General features: G+C 31.8%; 2 protein-coding genes across 8 annotated transcripts; one reads left to right on the plus strand and one right to left on the minus strand.

The window, feature by feature from the left end:
- Nucleotides 1–6,396: 6,396 nt before the first annotated feature.
- On the minus strand, nucleotides 6,397–15,738 carry LOC121237133 (inactive poly [ADP-ribose] polymerase RCD1-like). 7 transcript variants are annotated; one of them, XM_041133728.1, is made up of 8 exons: nucleotides 15,592–15,738; nucleotides 14,794–14,909; nucleotides 13,001–14,239; nucleotides 12,277–12,521; nucleotides 11,950–12,053; nucleotides 10,436–10,621; nucleotides 10,251–10,346; nucleotides 6,397–6,866 (listed from the first exon to the last, which is right to left on the minus strand). In XM_041133728.1, the coding sequence occupies exons 3-8, from the start codon at nucleotides 14,113–14,115 to the stop codon at nucleotides 6,816–6,818; spliced, it is 1,797 nt and encodes a 598-aa protein (XP_040989662.1). In that variant the 5' UTR covers nucleotides 14,116–14,239; nucleotides 14,794–14,909; nucleotides 15,592–15,738; the 3' UTR covers nucleotides 6,397–6,815. The 7 variants fall into 7 exon arrangements, with proteins under 7 accessions (XP_040989662.1, XP_040989663.1, XP_040989661.1 ...); XM_041133727.1 differs by lacking the exon at nucleotides 6,397–6,866 and adding an exon at nucleotides 8,109–8,887; XM_041133730.1 differs by lacking the exon at nucleotides 6,397–6,866 and adding an exon at nucleotides 8,109–8,991.
- A 6,117-nt stretch (nucleotides 15,739–21,855) lies between these two features.
- On the plus strand, nucleotides 21,856–25,699 carry LOC121237134. The gene is made up of 5 exons (XM_041133732.1): nucleotides 21,856–22,015; nucleotides 22,671–22,780; nucleotides 23,930–24,558; nucleotides 25,278–25,386; nucleotides 25,479–25,699. Exons 1-5 carry the CDS (start codon nucleotides 21,941–21,943, stop codon nucleotides 25,516–25,518), a joined length of 963 nt encoding a protein of 320 aa, XP_040989666.1. The 5' UTR covers nucleotides 21,856–21,940; the 3' UTR covers nucleotides 25,519–25,699.
- Nucleotides 25,700–25,904: the final 205 nt, after the last annotated feature.

The following is a 25,904-nucleotide window of genomic DNA, read 5'->3' on the forward strand; positions in this document are numbered from 1 at the left end:
CAATTATTATTGAGAATAGTGATAAGGGTAAGAAAAGTACAACATTTTAAGAATATTGGATTAATTACTAGATATCAAACTATAGGAATTTCTTAATTTTGTACATAATGGTTTACTTCAGAGGCATTATTATTTCATTAAAGTAATGAATATAAAAAACTTGGTAGTATGATTGTTAGCTAGATACAAATTTATTTTGCTAATTTGTATGAAAAATCATTTGTATCTTTTGGGAAATGAAAAAAATGATGGTGATAAAAAGATAAGAATTGTGTCAATTAAAAGAAACAATGACACATGAAGATTTATGCGTCATAAGCATGAGACATGATTCGAAGGGAAAGGTAAGCCTTTTTTCTATATAAGTTTCGAATCGGATCTTATACATATTTATACATTCTTTTTAGATTGAACTTGAGTACAAATGTTCATATGTATTCTATCTATATAAATTTCAAATCAAACTTTATAAATGTTGATACTTATTTTAGTAGTTGAACTCGAGCACAAATGCTTAGATTTTTAAATTGTTTCAAAATGCCATTTATGATTGTTCCATTTTTCATTCCAATAAAATTCTTATTTGCCTTTATAATAGTGATTTTGTTAAAAGTTTTTCTTTTTCACTCATGAGGTATGTATTAGAACCAAGTAAAAAATGATTTATGAAATTGTTTTACAATTTGTGGCATAGAACTTGAAACATAATTTGTAACATAAAAGTTTGAAGAATATCTTCAAGAAAAGTTGTAGAAATTAGTAAATAAAATATTTTTCGCATTTAGGTTTTCTAATCTCAGGATGTGTATTGATTTGCATAAAAGGAAAACAAATCAAACTTATCAAGAAAAGATGATACAAGAAATAAAGAGTTTCTTGAGATAATGCATATAAACGCATGTAAACATTTTCTCGATAATGTTTTATAGATATAAGTGTTTCATTATTTTTATAGATGATTTTCATGGTATGGATATATCTATCTGCTACATGAGAAGTCTTAAGCCATTAGAAATTATTGAGATACTTCTCATGGGAGGACATGTAGGTAAAAATGTGAAAATCATCGAATTAGATTGAAATAGTAAGTGCTGAGAAAAGTATTATGAGTCAGGTCATAACTCTGATCTATTTTGTTAACTTCTTGAAAAGATGTGTACTAAAATTATTAAAAACAATGGTATATATCTTAAATTGTGTTATCAGTAAGTAGTCTCAGAGACTTATTTTGAGTTGTAGAACTTGATTTAAGATATATACATGTATAGATAGTCAATTTAAAGTAAGACTTTATAATCCAAATTAATTAAAGTTGGATTGTATAATAGTTAATAGGTACATCATTGATTACTCAGGGAGATTCAAATGATTTAAGTTATATTGTCTCTATCCAGAGAAATTGAAATGTCAAATTCATTATGGTTGGCAAAATCAGTGGGAGTAGTATAGAACTAGAGATGTGATTGTTGTGAAGTGCATTCTTGTACTTCAAAAATACTTATAGTTCATTTTATGATTATCTTAACGATAACATGGAACAATAAGCAAATGATCATCTACCTCATCAGAGAAACACCACTGAAGAAATGGTCATGGAGACATCAGAACAGGTAACCTCATATAATCTTTTTTATTTGATTTTTGGTTAGGTTGCGTGGTGTATTTTTTAAAAATTTGAATTTGACATAGAAATAAATAAAAGTTCACATATGTTTTCACAAGTTATAGAAATAAATGATTTTATAAAAGATTGATGCATAAAAGAGTGATTGAAATCCATGAATCTATGTAAAGTCTGTAATTTCATCTAAATTATTTGAAATGTATAAAAGTCGAATGTAAATAGGTGTTGGAGACAAAACCCTAACTTTAAAGTCAATGTTGAACGATATAGAGTCAAACTTGTAATTAAGAATTTCACTTAGAAACGAGCATTGATTAGAAAGATATTTCTAATAAACCTGAAAGAACTCATTAAGAATCACTATAGCATTAGTATCTCATTATGGTCTAAAGTTACATCAAAGAAATGTGAAAACAATTATAGAGTGAAAGTCTAAAATCTACAATAAATGAATAAAATGATTACTTAGAAGAGATAGCAGATTTTTTAAAATGATTACTTTGAAAAATTGGTATCAAGAATTTGATAATATCAATATTGTTTTGGAATTAAGAAAAACATTGTTAATGTATATACTTGAAAGTCAATGAGAGTATATTTGTATTTATGGTCATGCATATATATGACTTTTGACAAGTATGAATTATGATTTATAGTATGGCATTAAAGTTATGTCTCTAAGGAATTTTAAAAATGAAATTATAAATGAGACATCATTCGTAATTGAGATTGAATCTTAATACCGAGACGATGACTGTTAGGATTGTCTCAGTATATTTGTATAAAGTTTTGAAAGATTTTACATGAAGAATTGTTGTTTAATAGATACTTTAAAAATAAAATGTGACATGCTCAGTATTTTACATTGTCCTCAAATTGATTAGATTGTTAAGAAAATTTTATATATAACTGTTATAATAAATCCGATGATTGCACAAACCTGTATAAGGCTAAATGCCAATTTTTCAGTTAACATTCTTGGTTATTGCCAAAGTCGTCCAAGGATGTTTGACCCAAAAGCTATGAAAAGAGTGTAACGTTATTTGCAAGAAATTAAAGACTATATGGTTGCTTTAAGAAGAACTGATACTCTTAAGGTAACTGGATATTCAGACCATATTTTGTGGGATTACTCTAATGATAGAAAATACAGTTATAGTTATGTATTTTGCTATCTAGTAGAGTTATTTTATGGAAAGGTATGAGGCAAATCTCTTACTATGTGCAATAGGGACTGAGTTTGTGGTATGCTTTAAGGCCAAAATGTATAGTCTGACTAATAAAACTTATCTTAGAACTTAGAATTGTCGACTTATAGCTGAGCCGCTAAGAAAGTATTGTAAGAATTCCTCAGAATATTTTTCTCCAAATGATAAATATTTAATGAAAATTTAAATACATAAGTATTAAGGAAAAAGTACAGAAACAAATATGTCCATAATAATAGTGTGTTAATGATTATACTTTAAGGGACATGTTGAAAAGATGGGTCATATTCTTATATCCATGATATGAACATGCTAAAGAGATCATTGATATGCTGAGTATTTTGTTACTGGAAATTAAAAGATATTTATTATAGTTGTTTCTGTTTTCTTGTCTTTCCACTTTATATGTACATTAAATGGTATGGATAAATGATGACAAGATAACGTCTACGATAGACATGAATTGAAACTCAATGTATTACAGTATTAACCTTAATTTTTTCAATTAAAGATCATGTTAAATTAAGTTACTGGTGTTATGGTATATGGAAGGGAATTTGTTGATCATATAACAGAGGACCGCCATGACTCACATTGGTAGCTGGTTTGATATTGATATTACGAAACTCATGAAATATATTTGAGCTATGAAGGTTTCAGGAAATGAATTTGCGTAATATGGTTAATTTTCTGTAATAAACCCATGAATAGAAAATATTATTTATGAGCGTATGGGCCAAGTGAGAGAATGTAAAAGTTTTATTTAAACTCAATGTCTCACACGCCCATCCTAATAGAGTTTGGAATAGTTCAAAACTTACTAGTTAATAGATGAGTTATAATGAGATAAGAAAACTCTATATCTCTAATCACAGTCAAATACAAAGTCTTAGATTTCTCGATGGTCAGAAGTCTATAAATAGCATTGAGGGGTTAAAGGGTTCTCATCTACAACATCAGAGTGCCTCTAGCCATCGAGAGACACTTGTAAGGCTAAGTTGCTAGGGTGATCCTTCTCTCATAGTTAGATCAAATTTTTCATCAAACAGATAGAGAGAGGTACGTGTTTAATTATCATTGTTTTATTATTCTAAATCATAGAAAATCAAATATCTAATTATTAATATTCATGTTAAAAATATTTAACACACCTTTCTCGTCCCCTTAGCATTGTCCACTCCAATAACCTTCATGCTTCACTAGTTCCCTCCCTCCCCATGTTAAGCTTTTTCGATCTATAAAGCTCTGTTCTACACCACCCAAACAATGGGTATCAAACATGTAAGTTGAAACTGTGAAAGTGGTAAGCTTTTGAAGTTTTGTATTGTTATTTAACTTTCACCCAAAGAGAATCATATCTTTGTTACTCGATCTATTTGTGGGTCTTTAATCTTTTCATTAAAATTCTTTGTAGCTCTTGTGAATGTTCTTTAACGAGAGAATCCCTTATAGCTATTTCAAATTTTGTATTTTGCGAGAATTCACTCCACTAGATCATTGGTATTAGTACTAATCCCACTTTGAAATCAAAGATGGTGTTCGTAGTCGACTGCCGGAGGTAGAGTTATGCAGCATCAAAATACACCTTTTGTTATTCGGAATGAATTGATTGAATTTTAGGGTGATGATTTGGTGCTCTCATTTCCTTTTTCAAAAACAATTAAGAGTATATGTTTTATATTATTATTTGGTGGTGTAAACCTTTACACCAATAAGGACAACCACTTAAAGGGAAAAGCATGTTTATGACAAAGGGTGATTGGCAAATATACTTTGATTGGCTTAATTTTGAACCACTTTAACATTACACTCAATTGATTTGCATGTGAATTGTCAGTGAATTAATTCTAAGCTAAATTATAGGCACTTACTTTATTTTCTAGAGTTCAAACAAAAACTCCACTAGGATGTCCAAATTCAATCCTTCACATGCACATCTTAACTCATGCATGAGTTAGGACTTAGGAGTAAGTTTCGAGTACCCAAGGCTTTGCCATGCTCCCTAACCTCATCAGCCAGCTCCTTCATCAGTCAGCGGGACATATGCTGACACAAATTCAATTCCAAATCCACAAGATAGGGTACGACTAATGACCAGACAAGACGGGATAAAGCAAGCAGCAAGGAATTGGCTAAAAAAAACAAATGCGATGAAAATGGAACATTAAGGCTGCATTTAGATGAAGAGATGAATTCAGTTATGAATAATAGTATTTTGTGAATCTCATTAATATTTTACTTTTTTAAGTTGAAATGAATTGAACTTTTTTACAAAAAATTGAAAAAATGGTAGAACCTATTAATGATTGGTTTGAAATGAGTTGAGCTGAGTCCAACAACCAAACACAGCCTAAATGGAAAAAACGAAAGTAAGAACTCATTTTAACACTTGGAGTATCTAAGAATTGTTTTTTTTTATAGTAGTAAAATTGTTTGAATTAAAATACTTTATTGAGTTTTAAGAAATAGAAGAGAAAAAATTGAATATAAATATTATAAAGTTTAAACATTTATTTGAATAGAATTTTTTAACATAATTTTTATTTTCAAGTTTGTAAAACTTGTAGTAATTCTTTTGTTTTGTTCTAAAGTTGGTAAAAAGTTATATTGATTTTTGTGTTTTGATAATGATTAGATGAAAGAAAATTTGATTATTTAGAATTGAAAAGTGTTTTATAATAATGTTTGAAAATAAAATCATATTTTATAAAAAATTTTATCTCACCTCTGTGTCCAAACATCTCAAAGTCTGTTGTCGAATATCCCCTCAAGTCAAGTGTCCCTCCCTATCTAAAAAAGAGCTAAGAAATAAAAAGTAATTGAAAAATCAAACATATCAAATCACTCACGATTGATCCAATTTGACTGTTGCTCGATGGATTGAGATCTCCTGCTGGAATTCTCTGTCCAAATCCAACAGTCAACGGTCGATTAACAATCCTTATACAGTGGTTTGGGCCAAGTATTTGGACTGACCCGGAGGCAACTTAAATTACGACTTTTCTTCTTAGAGAAGGCCCGTTTCTTTTGTTTTGCATTTTTTCTATGAATGCTCGCTCCAAACTTATAAGCCCAAATCAATTTCAAACCCAATCAGAAGAAAATCACTTCCCCAATACAAAATAAAATTGAAATTTAGATTTGAACTTGAATTTTTAAATAAATAGATTTGAAATGCATTAGTGCAAATTCCCTTCTTTTTTAATTATTTGAAATCTAAGATTTTGAAAGATTATATATAATTTGGTTTGAATTTAGTACTATTCAAATATGATCAAAATATAAAGATTCAAATCCAACCATCTAAACACAACACAAATCTATTTCAAATTCAACTTGTAAAAAAAAAGACAACACGACAGATGATAAAAATAAAATAGATCAATCCTTCAAAAAAAAAAAAAAAATTAAACAAATAAAAAACTTGAAAATATAAGGATAAAAACGCCACACATTAGAAAAAGTTAGCTCCTCCCCGCCCAAAAACAGAAGGAAACAAATCATAGAGATAAGAGAAATTCCAACAAAAGTTGCCAATCCATTAAAAAACCCCAAAAAAGGGAATGCAAAAATAATATATTGTATTTCTCAAATGCCAAATTATACAATACAAAAAATTCTCACTGTACCAAACTGACAGCACTAGCACTAAGCACCACTTATATTGGAACCGAAGATATTTTCGAATTTCAGACCCAAGGTTTGGTTTTCCTAATCCAGCCAATAACTTGAGCAGTTCTATTGAGTTTGAGGTCCTATGTTGAACAATTTGATCATATAGAAACTAGCGCACGCATTCACAATACGCAAAACCTCAAGGCGGAAAAGGAGCGGTGAAGAACCACTTACAGAAAATTTTGAAGACTGTTACGACTGTTCTCCACATCATGTCGACACATTAAAGGGCAAAGTAGCAAACAAGTAATCATCAGGCATATAACAAATACCGATAACACTCGTAAACACCACAGCTTCAATGAGACTCAAAGGTCTTGCTCCTGCTTTGGAAATTTCAAGGCGCATGTGGATGGTTGCTGCAAACACAACAAAGGCACAAGGTGACTAATTTTCATTTACCCACAAATGACAAATGAAACCATGTGGTCAATAAAGAAGTGGTCTTTGGATAGCATTGATGCGGCAAAAGAACAACTAAGATCCTTTTCAATTGCTTGACCGAGTTAGATAGTCCAATACAGAGAGAGATAAGACACAATATTAAATATGCATGTGAGGTCTATGCTATACAGAAATTCTATATTAACAACAATAAATGTTGTTTAAGGCCCACACGATGTATCTCTATCTCTCTCCTAAATTGGACCATCCAATTCGGTTAAGCAATTGGAGAGGACCTGTATTAGCAAAAGAAAGCAAAGGAAATAAACCATTGTTAACAAAGGACCGTAATACAAGAAACAAAACTAGTGATCGAGATGCAACCTTTTATAAAATGGGTAATGGTACCCTTACACCTTATTTACTACTGTTTTACTATCCAGATTTTTTTTTTTTTCTTTTGCTATTTGAATCTGGATTAAAAATTTCAGAATGACACATTTACATAATCTAGAAAAAAATAAATTCAACTAACCAACGTAATCATGTAAATTAATTCAAAATAAATTCAATCTTATAAAAATTGACTCAGAGCAAAGGGTCAGGTTTTATAAAATTGAATTTATTTTTAATTAAATTTCATGATTACATTAGTTGATTAAATTTATTTTCTTCTAGATTATACAAGAAAATCATGTTCTGAAATTTTTAATCTAGATTCAAAGAGCAAAAGGAAAAAAAAAAAAAAAGGGTAATAAAACAATAAATAGTAAAGGAGGTGTAAAGATATCATTATTTTTATAAAATAATGATACTCTTTAAACTCTATTTTACAAAAATGTCCTCCATTTACAACAGAGTTGTAAAATAGTTGTAAAAATTGGTTGTATCTTTTATCATTTTCCCAAAAACAATAACTCCCTACCATCCTTATCATTTAGGGAAGAGATTGTTCAGCTTAACCTACACTGGGAAAATTGATCACATCTCCACCAAAATAGGTTTTATAAGAATTTTCCTCCAAGCTAATAATGATAAAGAATGTCTTCTAGAGCCACTGCATTACACTGGACCAACCAGCCTGGCTGAGAATCCAGATATCTCCTAGGCCAATCAACATCATCAGTTCGATTATTAATAGCCTGGCATGCAACTTGGGCATCACCTTCTAGAATAATCTCTTGTAGATTATGTTGTGCAGACTCATGGAGAGCAAATTGAGTACCACTGGCTTCCCCAATAGTTGAATTTATAGACTCCAATCTAGATAGATGTCCATAGCCTTTGTGATAATACCAGAAGAATTTTGGCAAAAAGGAGCCATCAAGATTTTTTTTTTTTTTTTTTTTTTTAAATCAACATTAATTTTCTACACAACCACCTAAGGAGGTTGTCATTTCTTTCTGGTACATATTTCTGTGTTCAAACTATAGGCGTTTTCCCTTCGCCACCATTGGTCCATAACAAGAACATCTGGCTTCCCCAATATGAACCACCTCATTTCTATCAAATTAAACAGTAACCATAATAATTACTGCACATAGCTGGAGGCCGTGCCCACTATCCTGGCCAAGATCAAACTTGTCCTGCGGATGTAACAAAATTTGGATCCATTCCCCCATTGTTATTCACGCAAATCAAGTGTCTAATGGCCAAGGTGACTCCTGTCACATAGCCCTCATGACATGACATGCCAGAAAATTGGGTTTCACTGTTTCTACCCCAGCTTCAAATAGAGGGCACAGCAGCAATTCATCATTTATAGAAGATAGGAATTGACCAACTTGACCTCTTACAGGTAAGGATTTCCACAAAAATAACCTCAGCCTGTCCTGCATTTTTATATTCCACAACTGCTTCGAATGATTGGAAAGTAAGGTTCCTTGTTGAGCAAAACTGCTCCTTCTGATCAATGGGATATGCAGACTGAAGAAAGTTTTCAATTCTTATATACCTCCTCTTCATTCTGTAGCAGATTATGTTTAGGATGGCATGTCTGGATTCCGCATCAAAAAAATTGAGATCAAATCAGCTTACCATGTTCTGGTATCCCCCTCTATTAAATCTTCCACCATATGAACATTATGAGGAACATCATTGCTGCAAGCATTCAGCAGTTGAACCAATTGTTTTACGCCCAAAATTATGTAACAGTACCAAATGTTTGTCTTCTTTCTTTCTTTTCCTCCCACACAAACCCTGGGTGGTGGGTGCAGGGGCTGATGATGAAAAACACAAAATAATGTCTAGCCAGAATCTTTTTTTCCTTTTAAAAACAAAAATGCTGAATTTAAAGCAAAAATAGTAATGAAAATTTCTCTTTTTTCTTTTTTTTTTTTTTTTGGGGGGGGGGGGGGGGGGGGGGGGGGGGGGGGGGGGGGGGGGGGGGGGGGAGGGGAACCCAAGAAGGAATTGCTGTCCAAATGCAAGTCCCCAAAAAAACCCCACCCTCTCACAGTCTCATTTCGATAGGATGAATAAAAACAATCCCATCATTTCAAAACAGCAAATGTGTCACTAAAGTCAATCACAACTTCCTTTTCAGTTTTTACTGGAAAATAAAAGGTGTAAGACAGGCTCTACAAGGGGCCTTGATCAAAATATATTGAGGAGAGCCAGGCTGTGCCACTTATGACTTAAGGTCAAAGACTTGATACAAAAGTAATTTGATGGAAGCGCATGACAGGTGACATCCAAGTGCTAAAGCATGAAACCGCATTATTGATTGACAAATCTGTTTGGAAACCAAGCACTTTTATCATGGTGTTCCCAAAAAATATAATGGAATAAGCTTTACTCAGATAAGACTTTTTTCCCAACAATTGTCACCTTTTACAAAAGCAATGATTTGTTCTTTTCAAAAATACTATTTAGAAAATCAATTGCATGTTTAAAGTAGGAGAAAAAGGACATGAACAGGTTGGTATTTAGTACACAAGAATCAAGATGATGACTATGTTCCCCCAAATGGCCAGCCATAAATAGGTGCCAAAACCCCCATGACATGTGCGTATATAGATATATCACAATTTATATACTCAAATATGTAGGAAATAAGCATACCTCTTAATACACTCCAATTCCTAATTTCAATTCTACATGGCACAACATAAAGAGTAATTTAAACCTAACAAGAGTATAGCCCATAACCACATGCAAATCCAGTAACTAATGTACATAATACCAGTATGTGTATGCACATGAATGTTTCTATTCAACTATGCAAGTATTCTATGTATGCCATAAATGACCTACAAATAGGAAAATCCATTTGAACCAAATCCCAGAGTTCCAGCTAGGTAGCTTTAATCAAGCAACAATGGCTTGTCCTGAATAAATCACAGTAGTTTGAACCATACCTTGCACTGAAGACCCATTAGGGTAGACCTCAATAGTGCATCCCCAACTACCAATCTCAACTGTTTGACAAAATCTTCGCGACTAATCTTCTTGCTCTAATGAAATACCCAACAAGGAATCCTCAAAAAATAATAATAATAATAACTTCCAAGGGAAAAAAAATAACAAAATAATCATTGCAAACCTTGAATTGGTCATAATGATCGTTCACCAACTTCATATCTTTAGGAGAAACATCTTTTGAGATAGCTTCAAACAACATGGCAAAAGGCATCCATGGTGATTTTGGAGTCTTTGAAGAGCTTGGGCAGAGGGCAACAGCTTTTTCCAGACATCTCTTGTCAAATTCAGGAGATTGCCAACAATTCTCCTACAGGAAAATGACTTTAAAAGGTCATATGTCAAGATTAAGGTTAACACAAGAATAAGAGAGAATTTATCCACCCTCTCAATATACACTGTTATACACTCAGAGAATCACAGTTGACTTCTATGCAATTATTACGACAACATTCCTACCATAATATCCTTTCAGTGACAGTATTATTACCTTAATACCTGTTTTTTTAATAAGAGAAAAATCATTAAAAGCGCAAAAGCCGCAATACAGGTATACGGGACGTATACAAATGATTATTACCTTGGTACTCTTCCTCAAGCTGGCATATAAATATTACATAACCCAGCTCCAACAGAAAAATCAATCGATAATACCCAAAGAACAAGTATATCTGTGAAGTTGGCCTTCAGATTGTAAAAATGGTGCAGATATATTTCCAGTAAGAATCTTATCTTGACAGTTAACTTCAATATGTTTGGTCCTCTTAAAAAAAACAAGATTGGAGGCGATGGGGCTTGATTATCACATTCCAACGGAATAGAAGTAGTACATAATGCTCCAAAGAAGGGCCATTTGGGCTACAGTCAAAAGTACAATTGGAATCCTTGATATACATTATAAAGAGCAAGAACTTTTCCTTTCCAAGCCATGTGAGATTCCATTCACCACCCATACTCACTCAATATGGGGGTAACACAGCTTGCCATCTTTTTTAGATTGGCATCGGGTGTTTGAAAACAACGTCCAACTAATCCCGGGAGTGCACAGGTCCTCGGTAATGAATTTTCCACAAGTGCACATCAGGTAATTCAAGGGAAAAATCCACCAGTCCGATGGCCCCTAGAGATTGTTTGCACCCAATGGGATTTGAACATTAGACCTGGGGGGAGCATAACCCCAAGCTCAAGGCCTTTACCACTTGAGCCAACCCCTAAGGGTCGTAGCTTGCCATCATTTTCATTTTCTTTTCACACTTAAATCCAAGCTTTGGGGCTTATAAAAAAATCCAAGCTATGTGAGAAAAAAAGGATTACAAAAAAGAACTACTACGTTGTGACCTCGAGACGATTGGGTGCATGGTTACCATGCATAGGTGATGCTCTTGTACATGTCCCATATGCTCTTTGATGCTCTTGTTTACCGATCAAAAACAAATAATAGGTCATAAACCCATCTGCCAGCTGGGCTTAAATGCTGAAATTACGGCTTGCGTCATCTTAGAATGGTGGGACAGGGTAAAACTATCTTTCTGTTCAAAATCCATATTTATATGCTCCTAGCATGTTTTGCCATTAATGCTACAACATCAACAAAAACCCACAATAAATGAAATTCTTAAAGAGCATGAGAAGGCTTACTGATCGAATTGGAGAGTGATACAACTGCCTCTGGACCTGAGGCCCTTCACTAGTAATACTTCCTGACACATCAATTCTACTTTCTTTAGCAATAAAAGCCCCTCCTGTAACATCAAAGAGATCTAGTGGTCCAGTACTCAAAGGAATTAGGAATAACAAAATATACTAAAGTAAAGATGAAAAGTTTAAGGTCTATTGACTCGGTACAAAAAATATGTATGTTTAACCATGTTGACCGTGTTCCATCAGAACTGTTTGAAAAATATTGTTGGGCTGCTACAATAATTTGTTTTTCAGTAAAAAGGAAGGAAAATGGAAGATACATACCACAATCAGCACTGGAAACCATCTTGAAACAGAAAACATATTCTGGAAAAATATGGGTATTCATATTCATATTCCAAACTATATAATGATGCGGATTTTGAAGGTCATCGACTCCACTATCGAAGTCTTCAGTACTGGGATGGCATTGTACAGATCCAGGACTGACAACCTCCACATTTCCCAATATGACACAACAGAACGCAACGTATCTCATCCCATTTTCGTCATCATCACAATAATTTGCACTGTAGAGAAAACAAAAGTTAAGTCTTTGCAAAAGGAAAAATAAGCCAAATTCAAAGAACTTCTTTTTTTGGCACTAGGTGTCCGAGAACAATGTCCCGACTAATCCCGGAGGTACATAGGCCCTCAACAATGAGTTTTCCCGGGTAATTCAACTGGAAATTTTCCCAGTCCGACGTCTCCTAGGGAATTGTTTGCACTCAAGAGGATTCGAACCTTAGACTTGGAGGGAGCACACCACCAAGACCAAGGCCTTTACCGCTTGAGCCAACCACGAGACTTTTTTTTTCTTTGAAAAGCCAAATTCAAGAAAATGCAATTGGCCAAGGGATTATTCAATGGATAATTAAATTGGGGGATCCTCTAATGAAAACTATAATTCCCCATGTGGTCCCTCATACAGTAGGCATAAGCCAGTCAACAAGAATCCCCAAAAACGAGACACATATAGGAAATGAAAAACTAAAAAAGAAATGCAAACCTTATATTGGCATAGTTTAATGGTGTAAGGTGAACTCCATTGCCATACGAGGACATAATTTTGGGTCCACCGTGCCCAAGCCCATATGTCATCATGCCCATTAGAGCATCTTTATTGACTGCTAGCCAACCATATTGTACATTTGGATCGCCACGACCCCTCTCAATTATTTCAATCTGCTTTTGAAATAGCTCCATTCGAGTTTGTGTCAAATAACTAGAGCAACACTTAACCTCTAGTACATTTGCACTTGTAGATGATCCCATGCTCTTCATAAACATGCTTTTCACTGTATCACACTCCAGAATTCCATGCACAATATGGGACTTGGATGTTGTATTTACAGCAATAGGTAGATTTTCCCCACTAGCCTCGTGCATTATAGCATCTGATGTTTGATTGTCATTGTCTTTGATATTGAGACCCACACAGTCACTAATAGATTTTAATTTAAGTTTAGTCCTCTTAGCACGAATATTTGACTCTTCTACACATTCTTCTGAATCACAGCTAGTCGATCCAGTTATTCCAATCTCAAGCTGCAATTTGACCTCACAAGTCCCATTGGTGTGTGGATCATCCGTGAACCTAGATTGGCAGCATTCATGCCTTTCACTAGTAGAAGAGAGAAGCTGTGGAAAGAAGCAGTGACCCGCTTCATCAATCCAAGCAAAGTGCTTCTGTAAACCTGTTTTCAACTCCCATTGAATCATATACAAAACATCTAGAAATAAATGGCAGCCATTGAACTCCACTTGCACAGCTACATTTTTCAACTGAAAATCTCTCCTAACCAAGTCCACAATTTGTTGAGGATGATCAATCCAATCCCCATTTTGATGATACATAAGTCGTTGAGGAAGCCCACTTCTACTGAAATTCCTATAGTTAATAAGAGTATATCTATTCAACCATGATTCATACTTGGTTCTACATGTATCAGATCTCTTACGCTTAACAATCTTGCTTAAAGATGAGTTTACGCTGGACTCTTGCAAGAACAGTGGTTGGCTAGCTCCAACTATATTTGATGCGCACCGAACTTTCCTTTTCCTTTTCAAACCAACAATAGTTTTCTTCCCATCATTCGGTACTCTAGCCCACTTTCCTTCCATTGTCTACAGAAACTATAGTATTGACAAAGTAGATTCTACAGACTAACTATGAGACTGATGTCCAAGTCTTCTCTTGAATACCCGGAAGGAGAACCCAATGCACTGAAAATAAATTTTGCAAAACCTGAAAAAAAAAAAAAATTGTTTTAACATTTCAAACATGTTAATATCTCTGTCATTAATTTCTTGCAAAAATTTACAAATTTATCACACAGTAATTGTATAAAAGAAAACAATTCAGATATGGCTTACAATCAAGAATTGATCAGCAAAAATCATATGTCATCCATTATAAAACCTCGAGTTCAATAATATAATATTAACAGTTACATGCTTACATTTTCAAAAAATTAATAAAAAAAAATGATGATAACCAACACAATTGGCCTCATCGTTTCATTATAAGCACACAAAAAGGGTAAAGCCAATACAGTTCCTCGCAACAAATCCGATGAAAAACCTAATAACTTGATAATTTATATTCAAAGGTAATCAAAGAGTTTATTAGGAAACTTATATTGACAAAATTGGGAAGTCTAAATCCTGTTATCCACAAAAATAAAATAAAAAAATGGGGAAGAGAAAAAGGCCCATAACTTGACCAATCATTGCAATAAAAACTCGAAGAGATGATTAAAGACTAATTCTAGCACACGAAATTGCAAGCATGAAACGTACCATATCCTGTGATTAATGGCCATTTTGTGCAAGCCCCTCTTCTCCCCAACATCATTGCAAGTCACTAACTAAAGAACAATTTTCTTCACTCTTAAAGCTCCCAATCAGCTGGGATACTAATACAATGCAAACAAACAAAATCAATAAATAAATCCTTATAAAGACCTCCTTGTACGTGAGACAGGCAACTGTGAGTTTTAATAAGGAGACAACCCCTTTAATAATGAAATGAAAATACCAAAAACCTTTTCAATCATAAAATATCCCCAGTTTCAAGATCTGAAAATACCAAAAACCTTTTCAATCATAAAATATCCCCAGTTTCAAGATCAATCTCAATTTTAAAAAATCAATAACACCCTCAGTTCAATCAACGACCTCTGCGCAGAGTATGAAGTGAACATGAGGGAAATGAAAAACCCTTATACTTTTGAATCTAAGAAATTTCGATTAGAGAATATTCTTGTTATTGCTGATGTCGTTGCTTTCGTTTTTTTTCTCTTAATCTAGAAAAAGAAAAATAAACGGTACTCGAGATGAAGTTTTCTTAAACTTTCTTTAGGTTTTATCAGCACTTTCTTTAAGTTTCTAAGCAACCATAGAGAAATAACCAACTAATTCCAGACGCACCGAAGATGCCATGGAAATTAGAAAGAATATCAATCAGGTTGAATTAAAAAATTATATATATTCGTGAAATTAATTACAAATAACTAAACCAAAAAGTAAATAAACGGGTCGGTCAGGAAAGTAGGCCACCAAATATGAAAATCCGCCATCGATGATCCAAGAGATTACCTCAAAACGCGTAAACGAGGATCTTGATAGTTGATGCCAGCCCGGACAATCGAAGTTGTTTTGACTCGATGAGACCTAGAAAGTAGAAAGGGGAGCGCAGGGAGATGTAGATAAATAATTGATGAGAAACGATACTCGTGGGTGGGGTCCACATTTATATTGCTTGGGCAGGAAGACAGAACGTGGCCGACCGGACCAGACCGGCCTTATCTTCTTGGAGGTTTGCGCGAAATTGAAAATCTAGTAGCTACCAAACTATTTATTTACGAAAATGATAGTTGTAGCGTGTAAATATTATGTAATTATTTAAAAATAAATAAATAAATATAAAATTTATATAAAAAATAAGTTTTTAAATATAAATCTATTTTTTTAAGTGATTATATAATATTTATATACTTTACAATTATATATAGTATTATTTTTATTTATTTTTTTAAGGTAATTTTTTTATGAAACATTTTCTTGCATTTCCGATTTATTAAAAAAAATATCAATATTTACTTAAATTATATTTTTAAATATATTTATTTTTTTAGTATTATTTTAAGAATAATTCTTATGTTAAAGTTAATTGAGGATGAGTTCCTTCAATTATAAGTTTTTTTTTCATTTTCACCTCATGTGATAGTCTCCAGTATTGTCCGTATAAAATTTAAATTTCTAATATAAAATCAGTGATGTTATCTAGAAAATATTATAATTATTTTCTATAAAAAAATACTCTTATATAAGAGTATTATTAATAAGAGTCTTATTAATGGAATTATTGGGAAAAATGTCGAATGGCGACAACAACCCACACACGTGAGGGAAAGTGACAAAGGAAAACCTCCGATCGAGGAGTTGGTCGCGAAGATGATGAGTACAGGAGATGTATTGGTCAGTATCCCATGGTCCTACTCTTTAAAACTTATCAAAGCTTCGTTTAATTATACAGATCATAAGATGAGATTAAATAAAATATTATTTTTATTTTACAATTTTAAAAAGTTAGATTATATATTATATTTTATGTTAAAGTTTAAAAAAATTATAATAATTAAATGATATGAGATGAAATAATTTATGTAACTAAATGAGTTTGTGAAAATATGAAAGAGTAACCAAGAAAGAATTGGAAGAGAGGAAAAAATAAGAGAGTAAACTATCTCGTCTCATCTCTTATAATCATTATAATTTTTTTAAACTTCTATACAAAATATAATAAATAATTTAATTTTTTCAAATTACAAAATAAAAATAATATTATAATAATATTTTATTCAACTTTTAATAAAACATCTCGTCTCATCTCATCTCATCTAAATTTGTAACAAACGAGGCACGTTAAAGGGTGTTGCCACTAATCTACTAGTGTGCCACCCAGCTTTGAACGTTGGGCATGCTCCTAGTACAAATTGCATATTTTATTTTATTTTTCATTTTGTGCATTTTTTAAATATTTTTTTTTAAAAAAAATATATATCAACATACTAAAAGTCATTTCGTTAACTATTAAGTAAAAATAAATAAATATATGAGCAGCTAAAATTAAGATACAAACTCATAAAGCATATTATCATTTTCCAATGGTTAAAATACCGACAGCAATAAACTCAATAAGTAAATGATTTTACTTGACACCATTTTATGGACAAATGTTACAATAAAACCTTACATCACAAATATTTACATAACTAATACGTGACTTATTATTTTTATTATTTTATTTAAATAAGCATATTTAAGCATTAATGAGTAATAAAAATTAAAAATTACATATTATTTAAGTAAAAATATATGGTATAAGACTTTTTAATATAATTTTTTATTTTATATCATATAATTTGATTTATAATATTTAAATTTAAATTTTTGTTATTTAAATTAAAGAGTAATGCTACATATAGTCGTGGAGTATGCAAGCGCCGTGCAATCGTTTTGAAAAAGAGTATGGTTCACTATTAAAAAATTAATTTCTTTTCATATAAATCTTTTATTTATTTATTTTTTTAAAATAATTATATAATATTTACGTATTCATAATTATAAATATCATTTTTCTAAATTAAAAATTGTCATATTGAATATTTGCAACATTAGAATGTAAAAGTGACCCAAAACCCATTCGTATATCAAAAGCCCAAAGTGTAAAGATAATAAAATAGACAAAAGAGAGCCGACCGAGAAGTCTTGATAAAAGTGACCGGATGCAGCTGGAAAGAAAAAGGTGGGATGGACTGTGGACATATAGGAAGAGTCGAGACCAAAGTTTTGAATGTGGTTTCGATTAAGGCACTAAAAGTAAATATTTTAGTATTACTATCATTCAGATATCGTTTTAAAATAGTCTATATATAAATTATATTTTAAAATAATATTAATATCAATTTTAAAAAGTTAAAACATGTATTTATAAAACTAAATAACATTTTTAAATTCTTAATCTAACTATTAAAAAAATAATTACTCATTTTCATCAAGAAAATGAGAGTAAAAATTTGATTTTCAATTCTCAAAAAATAGAAATTAAAAAAAGTTAATAAAAGAGTCTTCAGATGTAAGAATTTGAGTGAAAATTATAAAAAGACACTAAAAATATAAAATTACAAAATTTCGACTAGTACACTAAAAATCGGTTGGTATATCAAAAATCGACTAGTATTGACCGAAACGCATCAAAATGACCAGTATTTAATCTGATACTAACATATATATTTTCCATATCAATTACTAATCTAACACGATAAATATCGATCACACCAGTTGATACAGCATGACATTTAAAACTTTGGTCATGACACTTGGCTTAAGCAACGAAATAGAGAAAAAAAATGATGGATTTTCTTTACTCGTGGGAGATGGATCTCTTCATACTTAGTCACTAAGAGACCAACTCCTTTTCCATCTCCCATTCTCATCTATGTAAAAAGAGCAAAAGCGAAATCATTAAAATTTGTAAAAGAATAATGATAAGTACAAGTTTTAAATAGACAATTAAGTAAAGATTGATCAATTACTTAGTCTCTTGAATTGAAAATCAAACTTTTCGTTCATAAAATTGAGTGATAATTGGTAAATAAGAATTAAGCAAAGATTGAGAGAAGTAATTGAATCGCACGGATTAGGATCCCAAGTAATGCCTAAAACACTATGCAACAGAAGATAATTAGGAGAGTAATACTCCAAATATTTGACAGAATCTTATTAACCCAATTTTATTCATTGAGAATAAAAAAGACGAAAACAAACGAGGCATTGGCAGAAGCTTGCACAAATAATGGAATATTTAGTTTAATTCGATACATTAGGTAGAACCTCACCAACCGATCCAAACCATCGCAATTGAGTTAAAAGGAAATATATATATATATATATATATATTATGAATAAAACTAGTATACCTCTCCATTTTGACCGCTCCATTTGACCGTTTGTAAAATTTTTTATTTTTATTTTTACTTAATAATTGATTAAAGAAGTTATTTTAAATGTATTAGTATATTTTTTTATTTTTTAAAAATATTTAAATGTATTAAAAAATATAAAAAAAAAAACACTGCGCATGGACGCGGCTAGCCCCACTCATATATAATTCACCGTTCTAATTAAAAATAAAAATTGTATACGTACAACTTTTTACATAACCATATTTTAAAACGAGTTTGTTTTTATAAAATGATATTATTTTTATAAATTATTTTATCAAAATACTCCTTATTTAAAATATAATTATATAAAAAGTTGTAAAAAAGTAGCATGTCTATCATTTTCTTTAAAAAAAAAATTACTAAGAATCGGTTTGACAACATAACTGTTTGCAAATATTGCTATATATTCTCATATATTTTCTTTTCAAATAGAGAAACGCTTTAATAACAGCCTACCAATGGATTGGCTACATGTAAGATAAATGTTTTGTAACACAATAGTATGGAAAGTAACTAATTAATTCATCTAATAGTAGAATAAAATATTTTTAGAAAATTATTTTTTAATATTATTATTATTTTAAAATTTAAAATTGTTTATTATATTTTGTGTGAGAATGATGAGACGAGATAAGTTGAACTGAGTTTTGAATTCAAACCACTTTTAATCTTTTTTCATAAAATATCAAATTGCATTTTCTACATGTGCATGACATATTTAAAAATTAAAAATTTTAAATTTAAATTTTTAAAAAATGATTAATTGTTAGTTTTCACATACACATGATATGAGTAAAAGTTTAAATTTTAATTTTTTGAATTATTATCATCTCTCACATATGTTTTGTTTGAAAATTTTGAAAAGTAATTGATGCTATTTTTTACATATGCAAAAATTAGATGATTTTTTTGAAAATTTTGAAAAGTAAATATTGTTACTTTTGTCACATGCAAAAAGTAAAAGATTAGGTTTGAAAATTTTAAAAAACGAATGATAAAGTTTTGAAAATTTTAAAAGATTATCTTTGATAATTGCAAAAAAAGATAAAGTTTTATTTGAAAATTTTAAAAAATGAGTGGAGCTCATTTTTGATACATAAATCTTTTTAAATTTAAAAATAAAGTATGCAAAGCCTGATGCACGGATGCGGATGAATGAGGAGTTTGGATAAGGGATGAGATCTAGTGTAGGCAAGTTCATGGTTAGTCACATAATATACTAACGTGGCGGAATGCAATTGGAGAGCTGGTTATGGCCGAAGACCAAACCGTCTGGTCTCCAGGTTTTCTCTTTCAAATATTATTCAAACACAAAATATTTTAAATTTTAAATTTTAAATTTTTTTATTTAATCACGGCCTAATTATTATAATTTTTTTAAACTCTCAAGAAAAGCATAAAAAAATATTACTTTTTTAATTTTTAAAACAAAATTATATTCAAACACTTTGTTAATTTTATAATATTTTTATTTAATTTACTATCTCTTATTTTTTAAATTTCAATAAAAAATTTTAATTTTAATTATTTTATTATTATTTATAAATAGTCAGATATAATATCTAAACTAATTGCCCACACAGAGCTTGTGATAGTTATTATACTATTAATTATTACTGTTTAAGGGGTTTAAAATTTGAGCATTTCTCCCATACTTAACTTCCAATTATGACCCAACAACCCAGGCAACAACTTTTATAAATTAAAAAAATAAAAATACTTATTTAAAGGAAATATCATTCTAAAGCATATTCTTTGGTAAGCTTCACTGATTTTACAAATTCCAAAACATTTTATCTACCCAAAAATATTTCTTATGGGCCCATCTCTTTCATAAAAGACAAACAATCACATCAACTTTTTTTTTTCCCTCAATAATTTCATAAAATTTAAGAAAAATTTTAAATTACGATTAGATATTAAAGTTAAGAGTGATAAGATCATTTGAATTGATATATAAATAATAATATTTTATAAATTTTATTAAGATGTATTTAAATGTAAATAAATTGAGATATTATTTGAATATATGAAATATATTAGAGGAGGAGTTTAATTTTTTTTATAAAAAATTAAAAAAATAATTAATTTTATCAATTAATTAATTTAAGATAAAGCTCACTCTTAACAACCAAGCACGGCCTTAATTAAGGTTAAACGCTGCCTAGATCATTCAATGATTCCATTGACCCGTACTGGATTTATCGCTTTGGACCGAATATGATGTAGAGAGCCTGGGGGCCCAGTGCTCCTCTATCGCATTCTTGTAAGTTGTAATCAACATATGGGCCCACTTTCCTATAGCCTGAGTAACCTTTTTACTGAAAGATTTTGTAATAAATAATAATAGAGTTACTGTCTTATTATTATTTATTTATTATTTTTTTTTTATATTTGATATTTTTTAATTTTATTTAATGATTAAATAAATAATTATTAATAAAATTATATATTTTTTAAATTTTTTTTAATAATTAAAGATGTTAACAAAACCTTACAGACAATAGCAAAAGTAAAATTCAGCCAATTAAATTCTCATTATATTTTTATTTTATTTTAATAAAATAAAATTATTGATCAAATCTTAAATTATTTTTAAAAAAATATCTAAAATAATAAAAAATGTCACGTCGAGACGAGATTATAATATTCAGTACGACTCTTAAAAATATATATATAAAAACTCCACCAAATTATAAACTTACTTCTCAAGTCTCAACTTAAAACTTTAATGGCTACGAGAGAGAAATATTATTTGTCCTTTAAAAAGGTTCTGAAGGGAATTTGCACAAACCACGGGACTAAAATGCAATTTCGTGTTGTTTCTTTTGCTGGGCCTGGGCCCTGTTTCAGGGATGTAAGGGAAGAGGGGAAGGGTTTCGGCTGGAGAGAGAGCCCGCCTCTGCAAGTCACCCGGAGAAGAACGATTAACAAACATGGGGAAGGAAGGTGACTTGTGGGATGATTCCGCTCTCACGCGCGCCTTCGACGACGCCATATCCAAGTACAAGGTACTCTCTCTCTCTCTCTCTCTACACATGAGCGTGCACTCACACAAACAAATATATTTGCGTTGCTCAAGCATGGTACCTTTTTCATAATTCAGAGCTAAGTTCGTTGCTTTCGAAATATTTGATGTTCCTTGCAATCATAAGATATATATATATATATAACCCATACTTGGCTATGGGACTACTTGAATTGGCTATGCTCGTTTACTTCTCCAAAAGAAGAAAGGTATGAGGAATTTACAGGAAAATTGATACCTTGGTGACATGGAGAGGCTGGTCATGATGAAAAACTAACTTTTACAATTTTTTATTCTGGTGGCATGCATGGGTTTCGCTCGGAAGTTATAGGCGTTGAAACAACAACGCTGTTACATAAAATGTGCTGGTGAAATTTGGATGGAGCAGATTACTGTGGTTCTAATATGTAACACACAGAAGAACGAAAAAGTAGATACTGTGTGATGACTGACAAACATACCAAAGAAGTGTGGAAATTGATGTTTGCTTGGAGAACTTAACCATTTTTTTGGTTTTTATGTAAAATGTTAACTGATATTTGACCATACTTGTGTTTCAAAAACTCTCATTCTATTGAATTGCACCATAAATTTGATTGCAGTAATGTTATAATCTTTCCAAATACTTCCTTTTCCAGAAAATGCATAGCAAGAAAGGCCTTGATGCTTCAATTGAGAGAGAAATGGATGTTAGCAGCACCGGGGAAAATGCCTCTGCTAATGTCAATGAAAGTCTTGAGGCTGGAAGGTTAGTTTATAAATGTGGTAGACTCATCTATATATTCTCCCTGTTGTCTACAAAATCATTGGAAATGTTTATAAATATCGGCAGCATGATGCCACAACTCAAATTCACACGTCCTCTGCAGTACGCACTTAACGTGTACCACACTCAAAGACCCATCATATCCACACCCCAAAACAGATGGATACCCACTTCCCCTTTCCCAAAGGAAAATCTCCAAACTGCCACCCCATTTCCAGTTGAATCTATGGCTCAACCCTTATACAAGACTATAAGTCCTTGCTGCATGGACAAACCGCCCCCTGTTTGGGATCTCTTGTTCCTATTAATTCAACCAAATGGGACAAAGGGTTTGATCCTAAATGGCCAATTTCTTGTTCTTTAGGTCGGATTAAAAAATCTTGTTCATCGAAGATTTGGTGCCAAGGGTTTTTATTTTATTTATATAAAAAAAAGGATTTGGTGCCAAATGTCTGATCCATTGACGATTCTTACAAGGACACATGAGCGAGGGTATTGCTTCATCTACAGTTATGTCACTGATGACACCAACTGAGCGAGAGGGACTGAAGTCCATTTCAATGTTGGGTGGCTTATTGAGATGGCACTCGCCGATTTGAGCTTATCGTATAAGAATGCCTTGCAGCGGGTGCATGGATCATGCCAAGCCCTGGCTTGCCAACCAGGACCAACTCACGAGAATTTGTTATAGCCAATGTGGTACATGGTGCCATATGGATTTAGATTAGAAAATTTTTAGCAGTAGGAGGGATTGTACACAAAGCAAATAAAAGCAACACAAAAGGTTTAACATAGAGCTTAGCATCTTTTGAAAAAGGTGAATGTACACTACAGTTCTTTGTCTCTATGCTTTTGTATATATATCATGCATAACAACCCATTTTATTCTATTGTTTTATTTTCTTTGGTAAGTCCTTTTTTTTTATTCTATTCTAATGCAAGATGAAAAGTTAAGTTGCACTGCAAGGCCAAAACTAACCAACAATAGTTGGCATGCATTGCACACATAAGCCCAAAACCAGATCATTACTAAACAATCTATTGGTTTTGTCAATATCATTGTTCTTCTTCATTAACTTGTTGTATTTTTTTAAATGTTTTTTCATTACCATCTTGTTTATTAAAAATTAGGGATGCAGATGAGAACAACAATGCTTCATCAAATACTGCAACAGACTTGGGAGAGACTAATCTTTTACTAGTTAAAGAAAATCATTGTGTAGATTCTCATGCACCTGAGCCCTGTTTAGATTCATTGAATAGTCTACAAAAGCAAGATGTGGAAAGTGCTGGTAAAGGCTATTCATCTTTTCATAATGTGGAAGATTATAATGAGGTACTCAACCAATATTATGAGCTTGAGGAGAAGAGGCAAAACATTTTGGAGCAGCTTTATCAATTTGGTGGTTGGAATAACCAATATTCTGTAGAAGGTTCTGTTCCTGCTGTACAGTGGGGTAGTTCTTCTATGCATCAAGAATGTGCAGTTCCTGCAAGCCAAGTGTCTCATTCAAATGCATTTTGCTCATGCTGCCCATATGTTTCTCAATGTTGCAAAGTTCCATGTACTTCATGTCCTGGCTGTTCTTTGGGTGGGACTTATGTTGGCAAGATTTGTTCTGATAATTCTGTGGTGACGGTTGCTGGAAGTTCTGGCCTTCTCGAAGATGGTAACATTGTCAAAACAGCAATGGGAGCTGCAGAAAAGGCAATATCTTCCATGATGACAAAAGTTTCTGGTGATTCTAATATAAATGAAGGTAAGCATGGTTTTCTGAGAGGAAAATATTTGCATGAAAATCTTAATGATGTAATGGTTTATCAATGGTGCTACAATGAAAATAGCGGAAATGCAGGGTTAAAATGCTGCCATTTGAAATGTGACTGCTAATTTATTTTGCCCAGAAACTAAACCTGTTGAGATGGCTTCTGTTTATAATTATATGAATTTGGTCATCTTGTTACCGCATCTGAACACATTGGAACTCATTGGAAGTTATTGGGTTTTTAATTTCTCGTTGTTGTTTCTTCGGGGTAATGTTACTCATTTTTCTGTTTTTTCTGATTTGATTTGTATCAATTGTCGGAATTAAATCTACTTTACCTTGTTTCTTCAATTTGTTCATCTGTGTAATTGAAAGGGTTCTTGATGTTCATATTAGATAGTATTGCGTACTGCTGCTATCCTTTAAACAAATCAACAGGCTTTATCAGCATGGCATGCTTCACTCTTTGTGATATAAAGCATATGCTTCAAATGTTCCCAATATCTTAGTTCACTATTTCATGCTTCTCTCTTCCATTTGTGGGTCCATCATAAGAAGTGAATCCTGATTGCCACCCTTCCTTCCATATGTCATGCTTTGCTTGCTTGTACATTTTTTTTTTTTTATTATTGTTTGACTGCCAAATGCTTTCTGACTATACCCATTTGTGATATATTGTCTTATCTTATCGGTAACTCTCTCATGGAATGCAGAGCAAGAGAGAGCAAAAACTGAAGGGGAAACATCTCAAAGTCCCATCTCCAAAACAGATCTTACTGATGTTTTAAACGCGTGGTATTCTGCAGGCTTCTACACTGGCAAGTAAGTATCTAGTTAAGCTTTCCTTCTTTAGTTTGATGAAAACCAGGTTCAATTACAACTAATTTAAATACCTCAAACCGGCATTCTGATAGGTATCTTACTGAGCAGTCTATTGCAAAGAAACATGGCTAGCCATAGCCAGGCTTTCTCCAACAACGTCAAGCAGAGGCAAGCAGACCTCAGAGGCACTAAAATTTTGTCAATTGTATATCCAACGGATAGTATTTATGTTTATTCAAGGATCTGTTTGACTAAAAGCGCTATATCAAGCTTTTTCAGGGACTGAAATGCATCATCTGATCGCTTGAGCTTATGCAGCACGGTATCTTTGTGCAGACGTAGACCCCTTATTCTCTCACTTAAATACTTTTCAAGTTTCTAAAAAGACCAAGTTACACAGGAAGAAATTAAAAAAAAAAATGCTAAGAAAATGCTGTGTTTTACGGGATATGCCAACTGAGCTTTTAAAAAGAAGATCATCCTGTCAGACAACACAAGTTGTTTTCAATTTGATTTTT

Source organism: Juglans microcarpa x Juglans regia, chromosome 6S (assembly GCF_004785595.1).
Source record: "Juglans microcarpa x Juglans regia isolate MS1-56 chromosome 6S, Jm3101_v1.0, whole genome shotgun sequence".
Classification (NCBI taxonomy): Eukaryota; Viridiplantae; Streptophyta; class Magnoliopsida; order Fagales; family Juglandaceae; genus Juglans; species Juglans microcarpa x Juglans regia.